Source organism: Nerophis lumbriciformis, linkage group LG29 (assembly GCF_033978685.3).
Source record: "Nerophis lumbriciformis linkage group LG29, RoL_Nlum_v2.1, whole genome shotgun sequence".
Classification (NCBI taxonomy): domain Eukaryota; kingdom Metazoa; phylum Chordata; class Actinopteri; order Syngnathiformes; family Syngnathidae; genus Nerophis; species Nerophis lumbriciformis.
The window spans coordinates 11,187,501-11,206,990 of NC_084576.2; the positions used below are offsets into that span (position 1 = coordinate 11,187,501).

The following is a 19,490-nucleotide window of genomic DNA, read 5'->3' on the forward strand; positions in this document are numbered from 1 at the left end:
GACAATGACCCCAAACAGATGTCAAAAGTAGTAAAGGAATGGCTAAATCAGGCTAGAATTAGGTTTTAGAATGGCCTTCCCAAAGTCCTGACTTAAACCCCATTGAGAACATGTGGACAATGCTGAAGAAACAAGTCCATGTCAGAAAACCAACAAATTTAGCTGAACTGCACCAAGTTTGTCAAGAGGAGTGGTCAAAAATTCAACCAGAAGCTTGTGGATGGCTACCAAAAGTGACTTATTGCAGTGAAACTTGCAAGGGACATGTAAGCAAATATTAACATTTCTGTATGTATACTTTTGACCCAGCAGATTTGGTCACATTTACAGTAGACCCATAATAAATTCATAGAAGAACCAAACTTCATGAATGTTTTTTGTGACAAACAGGTATGTGCTCCAATCACTCTATATCACAAACAAATAAGAGTTAGAAATTATTGGAAACTCAAGACAGCCATGACATTATGTTCTTTACAAGTGTATGTAAACTTTTGACCACGACTGTATGTGTGTGTGTGTGTGTATATATATATATCTTCTCTCTCAAACTACAAACATGGCCGCCGGTTTGTGGACAAAGGTCTAGTCAGTGTGAAGGGGTGGGATAAGGAGGAGTTAATTTGCATCTTAAAAAACTCCACCTGTCAAAATGACTCATTTTAGGAGGCAGCCAAAAAGTGTTATGAAGATAAGAAGAAGAAAAGTCATAATAGTAATATGACCCCTTTGATATTATTCCTATCAGCTATATGTCCTCCCTTTACTACAGCAGCAGCGTGTGCATTAAGTTGCTTAGTAAGGCTTGCTATATTTCTGCTTAATGGAGTCACTTCTGCTGGTACATAACGGGGTGATATTAAAGCTACAAGGGGTTAGGAAACTTTTATTAGAGGTGAACTATGCAGTCGAGATGTGTCAATAAAAATTCTCATCACTACCTGCCCTGGGGGCACAATCTGCCTTATATTTTATTCAAACAATTTTGTGTCGCCTTATCGAGCCTATAAAAAAAAAGATTGGCCATCCCAAGAGCGGCTGCTGCACAGAATATAAATGCGGCTAAACCTTTACTGAACAAGCACCTGCAAGGTGCAAACGTCTATACTGAATTTGATTACTTCATAATAGAATAAGGCATCAGCTGTGTAGAATAGTGAGATCCAATACAAGATCAAATATGTTTGAATATGTAGCTGAAGTTATATATTTTTCTCAGGCTGCTGCACTTCCCTTTGTTAATATATCTTTTTTTCTGTGAAACGTCTCCATTGATTTTTGTGTTTATTTTTTTAATATGGACAGTTTTACTCACGGTGCAAATGCTTGTGTGTGTTGAAGTACTCTGCAGGTGGGCGACAAACCAGAAGCTCCGTGCTTCAATCACTGCAACTGCTTCACCTCCTCCATCAGTCCCGTATGCGGCTCCAACGGCGTCACCTACCTGTCGGGCTGCTTCGCCGGCTGCACCCACAACCTCGCTCAGGTACCTATAGGCCACAAAGACAATTGCAAATACATGCAATGAATTGGTTCTTTGGATGATCAGGTCAGGATTTGGTGGATTTACTTGTAATTAATTTCAGACAAAATAAATGTTATTCGTTATCATTAAACTTAACAATTCAGTTTTGTAACGAAATGTAACGATTTGAAAATTTCATATCACCAAAATTATCTCGGTTATCATTATTATCACGGTCAGTGTTGGCGCTAGGAATTTTCAAAATGGGGTCCCAGGTACCCCATCAAGTCATACAAATGGGGTCCCACAGTAAATTTTTGGGGTCCCACTTTTTGTAACCGTTTTGAAAACAAATGATAAATGTTTGCATTATCCTGTTATATCTCACATTCTATATTGAGTTTTGGAAAAAGGTTGTCAACTTCAGATCAATCCGTCAATTCAAAGTTTTTTTTAATGTTGTTTGTTTGTTTTCTGCCCTTTTTGTCAAAGAAAACTATGTTTTTTAATGGCAAACACACATATGCAAAATCTTCCACAAAAAATATTTTTCATAGTGAAATATTTGATGTGAAGTAATCGGAGCCTTGGATGGGTCAATATTTCATAAAAACATTGATTTTGATTTAATATTATGTCTTGAGCAATGACAGTTTTAAAGAAAAAAAACAGCTTTGTTTTATTAGTCAACATTGCAACTTTTTATAAATTACATTTCACTTGTAAGCTTTTTTTATTCCACTTTTGTTATGTTTTTGTTTGTTTTAATAGTATTTTTAGAATGTGCCGTGGGCCTTTAAAACATTAGCTGTGAGCCGCGAATGGCCTTCGGGCCACACTTTAGACACGACACCCCTGCTATAGATAATAAAAAATAAAATCTGAAAAGTCTATGGATAAAAAGCAGAGCCTGGCGATGCATGCGCGTTTATCATAACGCACAGTCAGCATTTATGCTTCAGTAAACAATGACAGTGAGGATGTCAGCAATGCGAGCGACACTTGCTAACTTGTAAGCCACTACTCCAAGAGACTCCTTTTCAACACTCCTCGCACATTAACACTTCAAAAGGCACATATTTGTCCCGTTTGTTGACCAGCAAAGTATGTTTTTGGGGTGGAGGAGTCTGGTCGGATGCTGGTTAGCGTGAAGCTAACAGCTAACCTGTCTCCATCCTCGAACGATGTCGATCCAGCGGCAGATAAAAGTGAAGTTTCCATGGACTCACAAAGACTAAAACAACTTATTTACTGGAGACATGGCACAGGATGAAGTTAAAAAGGTTGACTTTACAGGCACCTTAGTGTTTACCATGAAGTCTTTCTTTTGACAGACCCTCGCGGTAAAGTTATCTGAGTGCAAACTGAGGCAATAAAAATACGCAATAAACGGTGACGGAAATTTGACCCGGCAAATATAAACAAAACAAAACAAAACACGGGCGGAAAGCGATAATCGATAAAATAAAATAAAAACAAGCAAACTAGGCGGTAAAAAATAAATTAAAAAAATCTGCTTCCAAGGGACCCGCGGGCTTCCAGAATTGCGCGTCCTTTCTGATTTCAATGCGTAAAAAGACACAAAAAGTGCGTTAACGCCAACACTGACGGTAATGTTGAATGTGCTCAAAAAGTACTTATACACACGCTGAAATATCTTAACAAAGTCAGGTTTTTTTAAATAACTAAAAATAAATAGACAGAAAACTCACTATTTTGCAGGTTTTGTTTTTGTGCTTTACTGAGTCTTAGTATTTAGTCTTAGTATTTTAGTCTCAGTCAGTCCATGAGTTTATCGAAGTGCAGTTATCATAACGATTTTTCCATAATTTTAATTGAAAACAGTAATATTAACTGTCGGGGGTTTCACCGCAGTTATCATTAATACATTTATCGTTACATCCTTAGCAATAGAATAGAATAGAACAGAGACCATACAGTGCATCTGGAACGTATTCACAGCGCTTCACTTTTTCCACATTTTGTTATGTTAGAGCCTTCTTCCAAAATAGAATAAATTCCTTTTTATCTTCACAATTCTATAGACAATACCCCATAATGACAATGTGAAAAGTTGTTTTTTTTTGTATTAAAAATAAAACACATGTACATAAGTATTCACAGCCTTTGCTCAATACTTTGCTGATGCACCTTTGGCAACAATTACAGCCTCAAGTCTTTTTGAATACGATGCCACAAGCTTGGCACACCTATCTTTGGGAAGTCTCGCCCAGTCTTCTTTGCTGCACCTTTCAATATATACATATACATATTAGGGGTGTAACGGTACACAAAAATTTCGGTTCGGTACGTACCTCGGTTCAGAGGTCACGGTTCGGTTCATTTTCGGTACAGTAAGAAAATAACAAAATATAAATTTTTTGGTTATTTATTTACCAAATTTGTAAACAATGGCTTTATCCTTTTAACATTGGGAACACTATAATAATTCTGCCCACGTTAATCAACATTAAACTGCCTCAAGTTGTTGCTCAGATTAAATAAAATGATAAAACTTTTCTTCTACATATAAAAAGTGCAACATTAAACAGTTTCAAGTCAACTCATCATGCTTAATTTATTACAGCATTTAGGAAGCCTATAGTTGATTTTTTTATCACACACACACCGTACAATGTCTCCGTTGTGGTATTTTAGGCTTTATAATGTGCCACACATTTTCAATGGAAGACAGGCATGGACTACAGGCAGGCCAGTCTGGTACCCACACTCTTTTACTATGAAGCCACGTTGATGTAACACGTGGCTTGGCATTGTCTTGCTGAAATAAGCAGGGGCGTCCATGGTAACGTTGCTTGGATGGCAACATATGATGCTCCAAAATCTGTATGTACCTTTCAGCATTAATGGTGCCTTCATACATATATATATATATATATATATATATATATATATATATATATATACATACATATTAGGGGTGCAACGGTACGTGTATTTGTATTAAACCGTTTCGGTACGGGGGTTTCGGTTCGATTCGGAGGTGTACCGAACGAGTTTCCACACAAACATATTAAGTAGCCGCCTCCGCTTCCTTCTGCCTCTGTCACTGTCAGTCCTCTACACAGCACCCAGCATTGTCCCACCCACACAACCATCTGATTGGTTACAAACAGAGCGGTAACAGCCAATCAGCAGTGCGTATTCAGAGCAGTAACAGCCAATCAGTAGTGCGTATTCAGAGCGCATGTTAGCGTTTAGCAGGTAATTATCAGGCTGCGGACTCTCCCCAAATTATAATAAACACCTCCCAGTCAACTACTAGTAACATCACTGTGAGCCCGTTGACCTTCTAGAAATATACAAGGCAGTTCCGCTCGCTCGCAGTCCTGGCTTGAGGTGAAGGCTAATTCGCTTTTAGCGTAACGTTGTGTGAGTGTGTGTGTGTGTGTGTGTGTGTGTGTGTGTGTGTGTGTGTGTGTGTGTGTGTTACGGACAGCAAAGCCCTGTCTGTCTGTTATTTCACTTTACCTTTTTCTGTGTTGATTGAGCTGTGTTGAAGCAGCAAAAAAAGGACATTATGTTAAATGAAGAGTTTGTGTCTCTGATACTTGATATAATAATGTAACTGCATCATTAAGCCTACATGGTGTTCAGGGATGAATAGTCTCTCCTATTGCTATTGCACCATTTTTTCAGCTATAGTTAGATTAATCATTAGTATTGCAGCAGCCTAGTTTTGAATGGCAGGGTCCCTGCTATCACATGTTGATAAAAATATAACATTTACATAATAAAAATCAACTACAGGCTTCCCAAATGCTGTAATAAATTAAGCATGATGAGTTGACTTGAAACTGTTTAATGTTGCACTTTTTATATGTAGAAGAAAAAAATTGTCATTGTATTTATTCTGAGCAACAACTTGAGGCAGTTTAATGTTTATTAACGTGGGCAAAATTATTATAGATAAAGCCATTGTTTACAAATTTGATAAATGACCTGAACCCGAACACCTTTCGGATGAATTAGAACGGAGACTGACAGCCAGGCCTTCTCGACCAACATCAGTGTGTGACCTCACCAATGCGCTTTTGGAAGAATGGTCGAAAATTCCTATAAACACACTCCGCAACGTTGTGGACAGCCTTCCCAGAAGAGTTGAAGCTGTAATAGCTGCAAACTGTGGACCGACGACATTGAATCCTATGGGTTAGGAATGGGATGGAACTTCAAGTTCATATGTGAGTCAAATACTTTTGGCTATATATATATATATATATATATATATATATATATATATATATATATATATACATTAAAAAAACACGTAAATTTACTGTCCAAAAAATCAAGATGGCTGCAAATTCAAAATGGCTGCCTATCTGCATGTTTTTGCCGTTTCCCTTGAGTGGACGCTGTAGACAGGTTTGGCTGTATATTCATTATATAGTTTTCTTGATTGATATTCCTGATTCAAGGAAACTTGATTACACCCTTTAATTGCTGCCAAGTAGAGAAAATCCATCATTGAAATGCTCAACAAGCATTTTATGACTAAAGTCAATGCATCTATTTAAACGCCCATCAATATTTCAAGTAACATATTCAGATGTAATGCAATATGTAATAGCTGTTGCAGTACAAACCAGCAGACGTAATGCTTACCTGTAATTGGCCTTTTTTTTTTTTTTTTTGCCTCCGCAGAACCTGAGTGGATGTTCGTGTATATCTGCTGACAGCGAGTTAGCCACAGCTGTTCCAGGAAAATGTCCGACGGCTGGCTGCCAGGAGACCTTTCTCATCTTCCTGTGCGTCATCTGCGTGTGCAGCCTGGTGGGAGCCATGGCCCAGACACCTTCTGTCATCGTCCTCATCAGGCATGTCTGGACATTTACACTGAAATGAAAAAGGATTTCTGCAAGAGTGTGAATAATAGCATGGCATAAAAAAAGTGTTCATTATGTAATAATAATTAAATAATTTGTTTTCTTCAATTTTGAAGGACTGTGACCCCTGAACTGAAGTCATACGCTCTTGGAGTGTTGTTTCTTTTGCTGCGACTTTTGGGTAAGACACTGAAATATTTGATGTATTCATTTGGTGTTCTGGTGTCTGTAACTTGAGTTTTTTCAAAAGTGTCAGTTATAATATGACATTCAAATACAGTCGAACCTCAATTAACGAACTTCATTGGTTCTTGAACGGTTCTGTACCTATTGTGATTTTTATTGTTAACTTTTTACCTTTCGGTTTTTAATCTGTTCAGCACTTTGGGGAAGTAGGGGGTGTTTAAGCATTGTGCTAGGTAAATAAATAAACTTTGACCCGAGTAGCCACAATAATTCATGAAGTTAAGCTCACGACGCAATACGTTAAATGATGCGGACACATTTTTTACTGGATACTTTTTTTATACCCTTCTGCTTTGGATACTTTGTATGTATGAGTAATATGCAACTATAATTATTTGATACTTCTTCATATTGACAAATGTTTGAGACTGCAATATTGTTCAATGACCGACAATGTTTACGTATGTCTAGCTTGTGTGCTATTTTGTGCTTAGCTGTTGTGTAGCTGCTACTTCCTAGTTGCCTACTACATTTACCTTTTGTAAATGACTTGACTAAAATCAAGACCGACCTTGTGTGTTTAATTGGAGGACATTTTTAGATAAACGCAGGACCGTTTGTATCGGAGATTTGCTGATATACTGATACTTTAATAGTGATATCAGACCGATACCAATACTATATTGGGACATTCGTACTAAATACGATATGCTAAATGTTCTAATGTGTCATTCCACAGGGTTCATCCCGCCTCCGCTCGTCTTCGGCGCCGGGATCGACTCCACCTGCCTTTTCTGGAGTTCGGACTGCGGCGACAGAGGCGCCTGCTTGTTGTACGACAACCTGGCCTACAGGCGTCTGTACGTCAGCCTGGCCATCATCCTGAAAGCCGTGGCCTTCCTCCTGTACGCCACCACGTGGTACTGCCTGCGCCGCAACTACAACACCTACATCAAAAGTCACGAGGCTCAAATGTCGCCCAGCGAGTTCTACCCGTCGCTCTCGGACGGGCCCAAACTATCGGACAGGACAAAATTCATCTACAACCTAGAAGATAACGAGCGTTGTGAAAACATGGAGTCTGTTTTGTAGGCCGTGAAGCCACAAGGACGGCGTGGACTTTTCATGCTCTGCTGTCCTCAATACAAGGGTCCATTTTTAGCTGCGTGGTAGACTCGAGGAGCTCGTTTGTGTTTTGCTAGGCAGACAAAGACAAGACTGATCGACTGCAGTGGCGTTAAAACTACTGGCTGCCATATTCTTTTAGCTCTGTCATGGCCGCAGGAATGTGTGGGAGAACATGACCATCGCACTTACCGAGGAGTACCAGGACCACGCGTAAAGGAAAATGATTAGGGAAAAACTTTGGAATAATGTGAGAATTTTTAAAAATTTTACCCACAAAATAATTTTAATGAGAATAAAGTTACTATTTTACAGTTCAAACAGAGGTCGGCAATAGGGGTCCACAGAGGTACTGCAGGGGGGGTCATGACATTTATATTCGTTTTATATTCCACCTGCAATTTTCCCACAAATGTAATGTCTTTAAATACACCTTAACATTGTTGTTTAGATGGCAGTGACATGGCCACCCTACTCACTGTCCCTTGCAGGTTTGAAACAAAACATGAAAATTATACTGCATTATTATAACAATCCTAGGAATTAGGCTAGCTAGATATTAGCCTCGCTATACTGTATTCTCTGAATATCTAATGGTGCGTTCCATTTGTTCTGGGGAATCGGAATTTCAGAGTTCATAGTCTGAAGTTTCAACTGGAATGCCCCTCATGGTCGGATTTCCTACTTGGAAAGTGAGAGCATTTTGATTGTAAACAATAATATAAGCTTCTATAGTATCCGTTATTAGCACTTCTGGTTAGTTTTTGTTGCACTAAATCAGCCATATGCTATGTATTGTTGGCTATTTATATATACCCTATTTTTCGGACTCCAAGCCGCTACTTTTTTCCTATGCTTTGAACCCTGCGGCTTATAAAACTGCGGCTAATTTATGGAATTTTTTCTGCAAATGGTCATAATGTTTTGTATTCAACAAATCGTTTTCATAAAACACCGACAGACACTGAAAATGTGTGTTATTGTTTGTACTATGACGCCGTCTTTTCGACAAGTTCGTTCAATACCGGTGCTGCGGTTTGAAAATGTACTTCCTGTTTCGTGCCTTGAACTGGAAGTATAACCGTGTATAGCATTTCTGCTCGAAAGGATACTTCATTCATCACTCCAAACAACTTAGGAAGTTTTAAAATACAACTAAAACAATTTCTACTTACTAAAACATCCCATGTGTGATGTCTGTAGGAGTGTTTTCATGCATATTTGTCGGAACGTAATGGAGCTAGTGTCATTGGCATTAGCGAATATGCTAACACGTTTACAAGTGTCTGTGTCAGCATTATTAACTTACAATGGCATTCTTTTTGTATTGTTTCAGTTTCTAAAATTCACCAAAACCTCACTGTAGAGTTAATGAGTCTGTTTAGCTGATTGGAGAGCTCGCTTCCGCAGCTAGTGGGTCCATAACGATGACTTCTATTTTGTTTGATCAGCCGTTTTACTGCTATGAGACAGGCACCGTTTGCAAACAATTAAGGTATGTAAATAAACATTTACAAAAATCTGTATTACTGGTATATATCTACAGCTTATGGGCTGGTGCGGCTAATATATGTACAAATATTTATTTCTTCTCAATTTTGGTGAGTGCAGCTTAAATACCGGTGCACTCTATGGCCCGTAAAATATGGTAGTAACAATTCTGTTTTGTTTTCATGTGGTATTTACGTTCTGCATCGCCAGCAATAGCATTTCCTCTTCATCCACTGTGTTTGAAGCTTGCAGAAAGAGTGCATATTTCCCATAAGTTGTTAATATTCAGACAAGGCAAGCGCAAGAATAGCTTTAGTGGGTGTGGCCGTCTTGATTTCCGAACCTCATAGCTGGAACGTAAGTTGTTAATATTCAGACAAGGCAAGCACAAGAATAGCTTTAGTCGGTGTGGCCATCTTGATTTCCGAACCTCATAGCAGGAACGCTCACAACTCGGCTCCGACTTCCAACTTTCGAGGTAAATGGATCGCAGGAATAGTATTGCATACCTTAAGGACTTTTTTTTAAATCGCAAACAATTTTATACACGATACATAAATAGGGGGTCCTCGCTCTATCTCTCCATCAGTTTGGGAATAATTGGCCTGGAAAACATTGAAGACCCTCTGATTTGGAATATTAGAAACATTCTTAGAAAAATGCAACTCGTATCTTGTCACTTTATTCCTGAAACATTTCTGCAATGATACAATATAAAATATGAATAATGTATATTTTATCCTCTCAACATTTATCTGGTAATATAGCAATTGTATTCTCTTTTTTTATTCATAACATTTTTCTCGTATTTTTATTTCTTGCCGTACGTGTGGCCTTGGTCCTCCTTGGTAGTGCTATCCGTACTGTATGTATCAGCCAGGTTTTTACTGTATTGACGTGGGGGTGGTTGTACGTTAGCACATACGTTGCCAAGTGTTTACAGTCATTTCATCGGTAAGCGGAATCACCCTGACTTTATTTACTTCTCTAGTGGCCATTTAGATTGGGATGAAAGCAAACTGACGTTGTTCGGTGTTGCTTGTGTCGTCCGCGCTGCTTGGACATGTGTTACATCACACTCCTTTTGTCTTTGCGTCACAGCACATCAGCCTAATTTGTCTTAAGAAGGGATTCTACAAATAAGATGTGTATTTTCTTTGGACTCCTGCTGAGGAGATTAGGAGTAATATATTTGTATTGGAGGCCCTGAACGCCCCATTATATTGATGTCAATGCCTATATTCTATATTTACTATATGATGTCACATGAGAAGATTTGCAGTGAGCGTAGTAGAAACACAAAGTGTGTCTTCATAGTTCTGTGGTAGCTGCAGACACTACACACGCGTTTCTTCCTGGCGCGTGTGTGGACAATTTCCATTTTAAGGCGACTTGTTACGATGCTACTGATCTCTGCAGTTCTAGTTTTGACCTTGTCCTCTTTTCTTACTCTTTTTGTATGGATGGCATTTATTTTACTCTGGAAATAAATACTTTTTCAATAACATTGCGGCGAGTGGCCCTTTCTGCAGTCTGGAGCGAGCGCTCTGATACGAGCAGGGCAGTTGATGGCGACAATCAACTCCCACTGTGAATCCAAATAAGCAAGCCTAACGACGCAAACTACGGGAAAAGGACAGGAATGTAACATTTTTGACAAATGAACGACGTTATTTCCTGCTTGATGGCGTAGAACAGGGATATCTGCAGCATATTGTCTGAAAAAACAGTAAAAATGTAAGAAAAAAAGAGAGCAAAAACTCGGAATGTAATGAGAAAAAGCTGACATTTTAAACTAATAATTAATAATAATACAGGCACCAAAACACACAGCTGACAAAGTGTTGTCTTTAAATATATATAATATCTGTTTGTAGCATTTTTTAAATAAAACATATCAAAATGTCCGCACTTATTTCATTATGCGGCCCTCGGGGGAAAGAGTTTAGACACCCCTGGTATAAAATATTAGAAGCTCTCAAAATAAAAAACAGGGTAGCATGGTGGAACAGGGTTTAGTGCATGTGCCTTACAATACGAAGGTCCTGGGTTTGAGCCCCGGGCTCTGGGTCTTTCCGAGAGGGAAAAGCGGTAGAAAATGGATGGATGGATGGAAAATAAAATACAAATATAAACAAAGTTAAGTTAGTTAATAAAAAGAACACTAATAATACTAATAAATAAATGAATTTGGAAAAATGCAACCACATTAATAAAAACTGTTAAATGTGTGACTGAACATTAATATTTTCATACAGGCAGAATTTTTGAGACACAAAAGTTATGCAGTCATACCAGGGGTCAGCAGCCCAAAAGGTTGAAAGAGACATATTGGACCAAAAAGACAAAAAAAACTGGAGCTGCAAGAAATTTAAAGCCTTATATAAGTGTTATAACGAAAGCAACACATGATGTAAGTGTCTATATTAGCTATATTAGCCTACTATCCAAATGACTTTAAAAGTCTTATATAAGTGTTATAATGAAGCAACACATGTGTAAGTGTCTATATTAGCTATATTAGCCTACTATCCAAATGACTTTAAAAGTCTTATATAAGTGTTATAATGAGGCAACACATGATGTAAGTGTCTATATTAGCTATATTAGCCTACTATCCAAATGACTTTAAAAGTCTTATATAAGTGTTATAATGAAGCAACACATGATGTAAGTGTCTATATTACCTATATTAGCCTACTATCCAAATTACTTTAAAAGTCTTGTATAAGTGTTATAATGAAGCAACACATGATGTAAGTGTCTATATTAGCTATATTAGCCTACTATCCAAATTACTGTAAAAGTCTTATATAAGTGTTATAATGAAGCAACACATGATGTAAGTGTCTATATTAGCTATATCAGCCTAAGTAGCATGTTAGCATCGATTAGCTTACGGTCATGCATTGACCAATTAAGCCTATATAGCACTCCTAACAAGTCACTAACATCAACAAAGCTCACCTTTGTGCGTTTTGTCCACAAAAACGTTTAGTGGACAAAATGAGACAAGGAAGGAGTGGCATAAAACACGTCTTTGTGTAGCGGCGTAGGAGAAAGTCATACATGTAAACAAACTGCTGAGTCAGTCTACACTACTACGGTGAGTTCAAAGACCGCCCAAATTAGTAGGACAAAATACTCATCAGTGAAGCATAAACACAAACATATTAAAGGTGTGTGTCATGTTTGTCCCCCAAAGGAAACCATTATTAAAACAAAAAATAATATATTTCCCCCCCATCTTTTTCCAGTTTCATACATTTTTGAAAAAGCTCCAGGCAGCCACTTGGCAAAATGAACGATCACAAGAACTATTGCATTGATGGTGTATAAAGACCGATTAATTTCAAGCACACATGCTTTTTTTCCCTTTAACTGTGGATGGTTACCTGAAATATGGAAGTAGAATTGTCTCACATCAACTTATATATATATCAATATGATATTAATACATATGCATATATTAATAAATATACAAATACAAATGTGATATACAAATGTGATATACAAATAAATAATTTGTATCAATAAACGCGCATTTGTAAATACATTTTTGAGATTTTTGAAAATATATACAAATAAAATGTATAAATATAAACATGTGACATACAAATAAATCAAGAATTTGTATAAATAAACGTGTATTTGTAAATATATTTTTGAGATTTGAATATAAATATGCTTGATTTTGTATTTGTATTTGTATTGAATTTGCATATGTGGATAGCTTTTTTGCTTTTTGTGTCGATAAGACATTCCTCCCACAAACCAGATGCACAAATAAATGTGACCTACACACTCCCCTGAACAACCAGCAGAGGGCACTGCAGCCAGAGCGGTCTCGGTCATAGACATGGTCAGAAACTGGCGAGCCAATCAGAGAGGCACACTAGGGAGGGTCATATGATGATTGATATATGATGATGATTTGACACACATTGCACTGATAAGAGATCAGTATCTACATCGGGACAAGGTCATTAAACGGCATTGATACAATAAAATAAGCAGCTAGCACGGTCTTTCAGATTAACTGGATGAATTAGCATTAGCTAATACAATGCTAACGTTAGCAAGCTCAGGCCCGTTGTGCGTTCTTTCTGTAAAGACGTGGATTGTTTTTGTGCAGAGAACTCCGGGCATTTTGCATATTTAATGCTCTGTGACCCAGACCGCTCTGGCTGCAGTGCCCTCTGCTGGTTGTTCAGGGGAGTGTGCAGGTCACATTTATTTGTGCATCTGGTTTGTGGGAAGAATGTCAAATCAACACAAAAGCAAAAAATCGATCCACATATGCAAATTCAATACAAATACAAAATCAAGCATATTTATATTCAAATCTCAAAAATATATTTACAAATACATGTTTATTTATACAAATTCTTGATTTATTTGTATGTCACATTTTTATATTTATACATTTTATTTGTATATATTTTCAAATCTCAAAAATATATTTACAAATACGCATTTATTGATACAAATTATTTATTTATTTGTATAGCACATTTGTATTTGTATTTGTGTATATATATATATATATATATTAATATACGCATATGTATTAATAGCATATTGATATATATAAGTTGATGTGAGACAATTCTACTTCCATACTGAAAGGCTGAAAAAGGTTGTTCTGTGGTCAGTGATCAGGTCTGTACATACGTGAGTGCAAAGATGAACTAGTGGCTAATTTCACTACAAAATCAACAAAACAAGGTAATTTCCATATATTGCACCGTCAATTCTCTTGTTGAAGCACAACAAATTAAAATGGAATCTAAAAGCAAAATACATTTTTGAGGCAGCTAGGAGCAAGAACGCTGTCAGGCAGTGGAAGACAATTGGCGCTGGCGGAGTAGATCCGCGAGCAAATATAAGTAAAGCAACACTTTTGTAGCTACTGTTATTAATCCATATTCAAAAGTGTAATTAATCTGATTGTTTTTTTTTAAATAACCATTTGACAGCACGAGAAAAATAGTATCTAAATGGCAGTCGTGGCCAGATTTGCACCATTGTGCCATCTCTTGTTCAGATTATATTTTTTGTATAATCTTTCTAAAAAACAAATTGGACAGAGTGCATCCGGAAAGTATTCACATAAACTCACTTTTTCCACATTTAATGTTACAGCATTATTCAAAAATGGAATAAATTAATTTTTTGTCTTCAAAATTCTACACACAATACCCCATAATGACAATGTATAAAAAAATGTATCGAATTTTTTGCAAATGTATTAAAACTGAAAAAGTAACAAATCACATGTACTTATATAAGTATTCACAGCCTTTGCTAAATACTTGATTGATTCTCCTTTGGAAACAATTACAGCCTCAAGTCTTTTTGGATATTTCCCCAGATTTGTGCTTCAAGACAATCCTGTCTCGAAAGTCTACAGACAATTCCTTCAACCTTATTTTTGGTTTATGCTGCACCTTGTATATAGTCATTATATATATACATAATACTACCACATACTACCACCACCATGCATGGTGTTCCTGGGATTAAAGGCCTCACCTTTTCTCCTCCAAACATATTGCTGGGTATTGTGGCCCAACAGCTACATTTTTGTTTCATCGGACCACATAACTTTCCTCCAGAAGGTCTTATCTTTATCCATGTGATGTCAGATGAAACAAAAATTGAGCTGTTTGGCCACAATACCCAGCAATATGTTTGGAGGATAAAAGGTGAGGCCTTTAATCGCAGAAACACCATTCTTACCGTCAAGCATGGTGGTGGTAGTATTATGCTTGGGGCCTATTTTGCTGCCAATGGAACTGGTGCTTTACAGAGAGTAAATGGGACAATGAAAAAGGAGGATTACCTCCAAATTCTTCAGGACAACCTAAAATCATCAGCCCAGAGGTTGGGTCTTGGGCACAGTTGGGTGTTCCAACAGGACAATGACCCCAAACACACGTCAAAAGTGGTAAAGAAATGGCTAAATCAGGCTAGAATTAAGGTTTTAGAATGGCCTTCCCAAAGTCCTGACTTAAACGTGTGGACAATGCTGAAGAAAAAAGTCCATGTCAGAAAACCAACACATTTAGCTGAACTGCACCATTATTGTCAAAAGGAGTGGTCAAAAACTCAACCAGAAGCTTGTGGATGGCTACCAAAAGCGCCTTATTGCAGTGAAACTTGTCAAGTAACCAAATATTAACATTGCTGTATGTATACTTTTGACTCAGCGGATTTGGGTCACATTTTCAGTAGACCCATAATAAATTCATAAAAGAACAAAACTTCATGAATGTTTTTTGTGACCAACAAGTATGTGCTCCAATCACTCTATCACAAAAAAATAAGAGTTGTAGAAATTATTGGAAACTCAAGACAGCCATGACATTATGTTCTTTACAAGTGTATGTAAACTTTTGACCACGACTGTATATATTCGTGTGTGTATATATACGTATATATATATATATATATATATATATATATATATATATATATATATATATATATATATATATATATATATATATATATATATACATGTATGTTTACACACACACACACACACACACACATATATATATATACATATATATGTGTGTGTGTGTGTGTGTGTGTGTGTATATAAATATAAATACTTTTCCTGGTGTCGGGACACAAAAGCAGTGTATTTCACCACTGCGACTCGGGCACACATCAAAGACGGCACGAGTGCATGAGGAAGTCTCCTTGTTGAAAGTCAAAACACACACAAGGCTGGCAACCTTCAGAATAAAAGCTGCTTGAAAGAAGTGTTTTCATCTTTTAATCAAGAGGCAGCAGCTAGCCTCATGGCTGCTTTGGAACGGACGAGTGTTACATAAGGACTTGTATCACATTGTTAGTATGCTGAGTGTGTACTTCCAGTAATCTTCTAGATATAAAATCTAATTCATAAATAAAAATCACGATAATTTGTATTATTTACTTACTGTACTAGTATATAGAGCAGGGGTCCCCAAACCTTTTAACTCTGGGGCTACATTTGATTAAAATAATTTCGCATCTCCCTCTGTTAAGCGGTTGTTTCGCCGCTTAAAAGCTGAATGCTATATTTCTATGTGTGCTTTTAATTGTTTTACAGCTTTCGTTATTCCTTCTCCAACACATTTAGTAGTCTAATCAAACTTACATAACACTCACTTTCTGTCTCACCACCTCACTTTCAGCTAGCTAGTTGCTAAGCTAGCAAAGCTAAGCTAGTCCCGGTTTGAAGCTACGGTGCTCCGAAGGCAGCAATAACTTGACTCGGTGAAAGAAACAACGTGAGTTTGGCTCTCTGCTCTTCGTGCACCGTTCTCATGGATAGGTTGGTCATTCTAGAGGACCTTGTGCTAGCGTTAGCTGTAGCAAGCTGATTAGCCCAGTTTGTAGTAGCCCTAAGCGTCCGACAAGCCACGTTGAACCGGTTTGGATGCATAACAGATTTAGCCCTTTAGCTAGTCCTACACCCCAGTCTACCACACCTTAGTCATACAGGACTCCATCACCTGGAACATACAGCTTAGTAAACCAGCCATAATTAAGTGTATTCCTGGGGCTCGAGCACCCGACATTGAAACAAATCTTAGGGAGCTGACTCGCAACAGGCCTGGTAAACAAGTACGACAGGCTACTCACACCACTAGCTACACGAACATAGTTGTCGACGTCGGCTCCAATGACACTAGGATGAGACAGTCAGCGATTACAAAGAGGAACGTAGCTAGGACTTGTAATCTCGCTAGAAAAATGTCTCAGCGTCGAGTACTTGTCTCGGTCCCCCTGCCTGCGAGAGGCAATGATGAGAGGTATAGCAGATTAGACTCGCTTAACAAGTGGCTCGCTACAGAACGGGCACTAAAGTTTATCGATAACGTGCCCTTTTTCGAGGGCAAACCGGGCTTGCTGAGGAGGGACGGCCTTCACCCTAACCGGGAAGGCGCCATCACTCCATTTAGAAACATAAAGTACTGGTTGAGTCAAAATTGACTAAATACACTAGAGCAAGCTCGGACACAGGCAATTACAGTGTCTGTTAGTCCGGGTGAAGAGTCAGTTAAGCTAGAAATAACCAGCGCCACGCTGGAAAATTCCTGCACACATAGCATTTCCCCTAGAATAATACACAACTCACAATGTTTTTTTGTAGTGACTGTGCCAGAGGTGAACATGCATTCTACTGAGGTGGCAAATGATGATGCGTTAAATCTATCGCAGCACCAAGCAAATAATCTCAAGATCCCCACCATTTCAATTCCCAGATGTTATCAAAATTACTTAAGGTGCACTACGCAAAATAGACTTAACGTTATAAATATCAGTACTACGGATACCATTAACCAAAACAGTCCACTATCTATGATATGGTCTTTTTAAACGTCAGATCATTGTCTGTTAATTAGGTTATTAGAGACAACAATCTTAACGTCATTGGTCTCAGTGACACTTGGCCAAAACCAGACAAATTTTCTCCACTTAACGATGCATCTCCTCCTAACTATACTAGTGCACATATTGCCCATCCCCTTAAAAGGGGTGGCGGAGTCGCACTAATATACAATGAAAACCTTAACCTTAGCCCTAACCTAAGTCATAAATATAAATCATTTAAGGTACTTACTATGAGGTCTCTCACACCGCTACCTCTTTATCTGGCTGTTATCTATCACCCTCCTGGGCCCTATTCGGACTTTATCAGTGAATTTTCAAAGTTTGTCGCTGATCTAGTGATGCAGATAACTTTTGACCAACGACTGTGTATATATACTGTATATTAGTTGGACGTAGTAATATTCCACCCTCTAATTTACGAGTTGAGCCGGTTTCCCCTCTCTTCTGTCCGCCATTTCACTGCCCACCCTGCCTCTTCTTCTTTGTTATTTTTGGTGGATGGCACCATGTGCAAATACAAGTCGCTCTGACAGCCTTAAATTGACTTAGCAGCACCACCTCGTTTTAGAATTCGAATTACGGGGGAAAGTGCGTGGATCGTGCAGGGTGGAATTATACTGCCAAAAGTTTTTACTCAAAGACTTGTGAATCGTTTTGTTACTTGCAAAAATTGTTTTTATACTCGCGAATCGTTTTTTACTTGCAGAAAATTGCTTTCTGTTTACTTGCAAATCGTTTTTTAATTTCAGAAAATAGTTACTGTACTTGCAAATTATTTTTTTAATTTTAAGACAATAATTTTTATACTAGTGAATTGTTTTTACTTTTAAGAAAATAGTTTTTCTACTTGAGAATTGTTTTTATCATTGTTTTACTTGCAAATCGTTTTTTTTTAAATACTCGTGAATCGTTTTTCCAGTTAAGAACTTTATTTTTTTGCAAATAATTTTTTAATTGACGAAAAAGGTTCTTTTTTTTATTTTTATCTGTGAACCATTTTTTTTACTTGAAAAAAGTTTTTTTTACTTGAAAAAAATGTTTTTTTACTCGCAAATCTTTTTTTTTACTTGCTTTTTGTTTTTATATTTGCGAATCACTTTTTTCCCCCCTTGCAAATCGTTTTAATACTTGCAGAAAATAGTTTTTATACTTGCGTATCGTTTTTCTTTTTACTTTTAAGAAAATAGTTTTCATCCATGAGAATTGTTTTTATCATTGTTTTACTTGCAAATAATTTTTAACGAAACAAAAAAATTACTCGTGAATCGTTTTTCCATTTAATTATTATCATTATTTTTTTGCATATTTTTTTAATTGAAGAACAATGTTTTAAAAAAAATCTTTTAATCATTTTTTTTTTACGGGGCAGCACGGTGAAACAGGGGTCAGTGCATCTGCCTCACAATACGAAGGTCTTGAGTAGTCTTGGGTTCAATCCCGGGCTCGGGATCTTTCTGTGTGGAGTTTGCATGTTCTCCCCGTGACTGCGTGGGTTCCCTCCGGGTACTCCGGCTTCCTCCCACCTCCAAAAACATGCACCTGGGGATAGGTTGATTGGCAACACTAAATTGGCCCTAGTGTGTGAATGTGAGTGTGAATGTTGTCTGTCCAGGGCCGGCCCGTGGCATAGGCCGTATAGGCAAATGCTAAGGGCGCCGTCCATCAGGGGGCGCCACGCCAGTGCCACAAATGTTGGGAGAAAAAAAGAAAAAGAAAAAAAGTTGGTACTATTATTTCTAAATACAAAAAAATAATCCCACGTTAATTAAAATGCAAAGTAAAGCCTATTTAATAGAAATATTATTTGTTACAACATTACGCCCCCCCCCCCTCCCCCCCCGCACGGTGCGCCCCCTCCCTTCCCGTATCGTGACTCTTTTTGGACGTCCCCACATCAAAAAATCAACACAAGATGCCAAAACTGTCAGGTGCCCAGGGAAGAAAAAAGAGAAAAGAAGAGGAGGAGAAACGAGAAAAGA

At 37.7% G+C, this 19,490-nt stretch overlaps 1 protein-coding gene across 1 annotated transcript in view; it reads left to right on the forward strand.

The window, feature by feature from the left end:
- slco3a1a (solute carrier organic anion transporter family member 3A1a) overlaps positions 1-10,624 on the forward strand; it is an 87,162-nt gene extending 76,538 nt beyond the window's left edge. Inside the window, exons 7-10 of the mRNA XM_061925052.1 lie at positions 1,342-1,486; positions 6,134-6,306; positions 6,432-6,496; positions 7,241-10,624. Of these exons, the coding sequence (XP_061781036.1) occupies positions 1,342-1,486; positions 6,134-6,306; positions 6,432-6,496; positions 7,241-7,593 (736 nt within the window). The 3' untranslated portion in view covers positions 7,594-10,624. The remainder of the gene's footprint in view (positions 1-1,341; positions 1,487-6,133; positions 6,307-6,431; positions 6,497-7,240) is intronic.
- Positions 10,625-19,490: the final 8,866 nt, after the last annotated feature.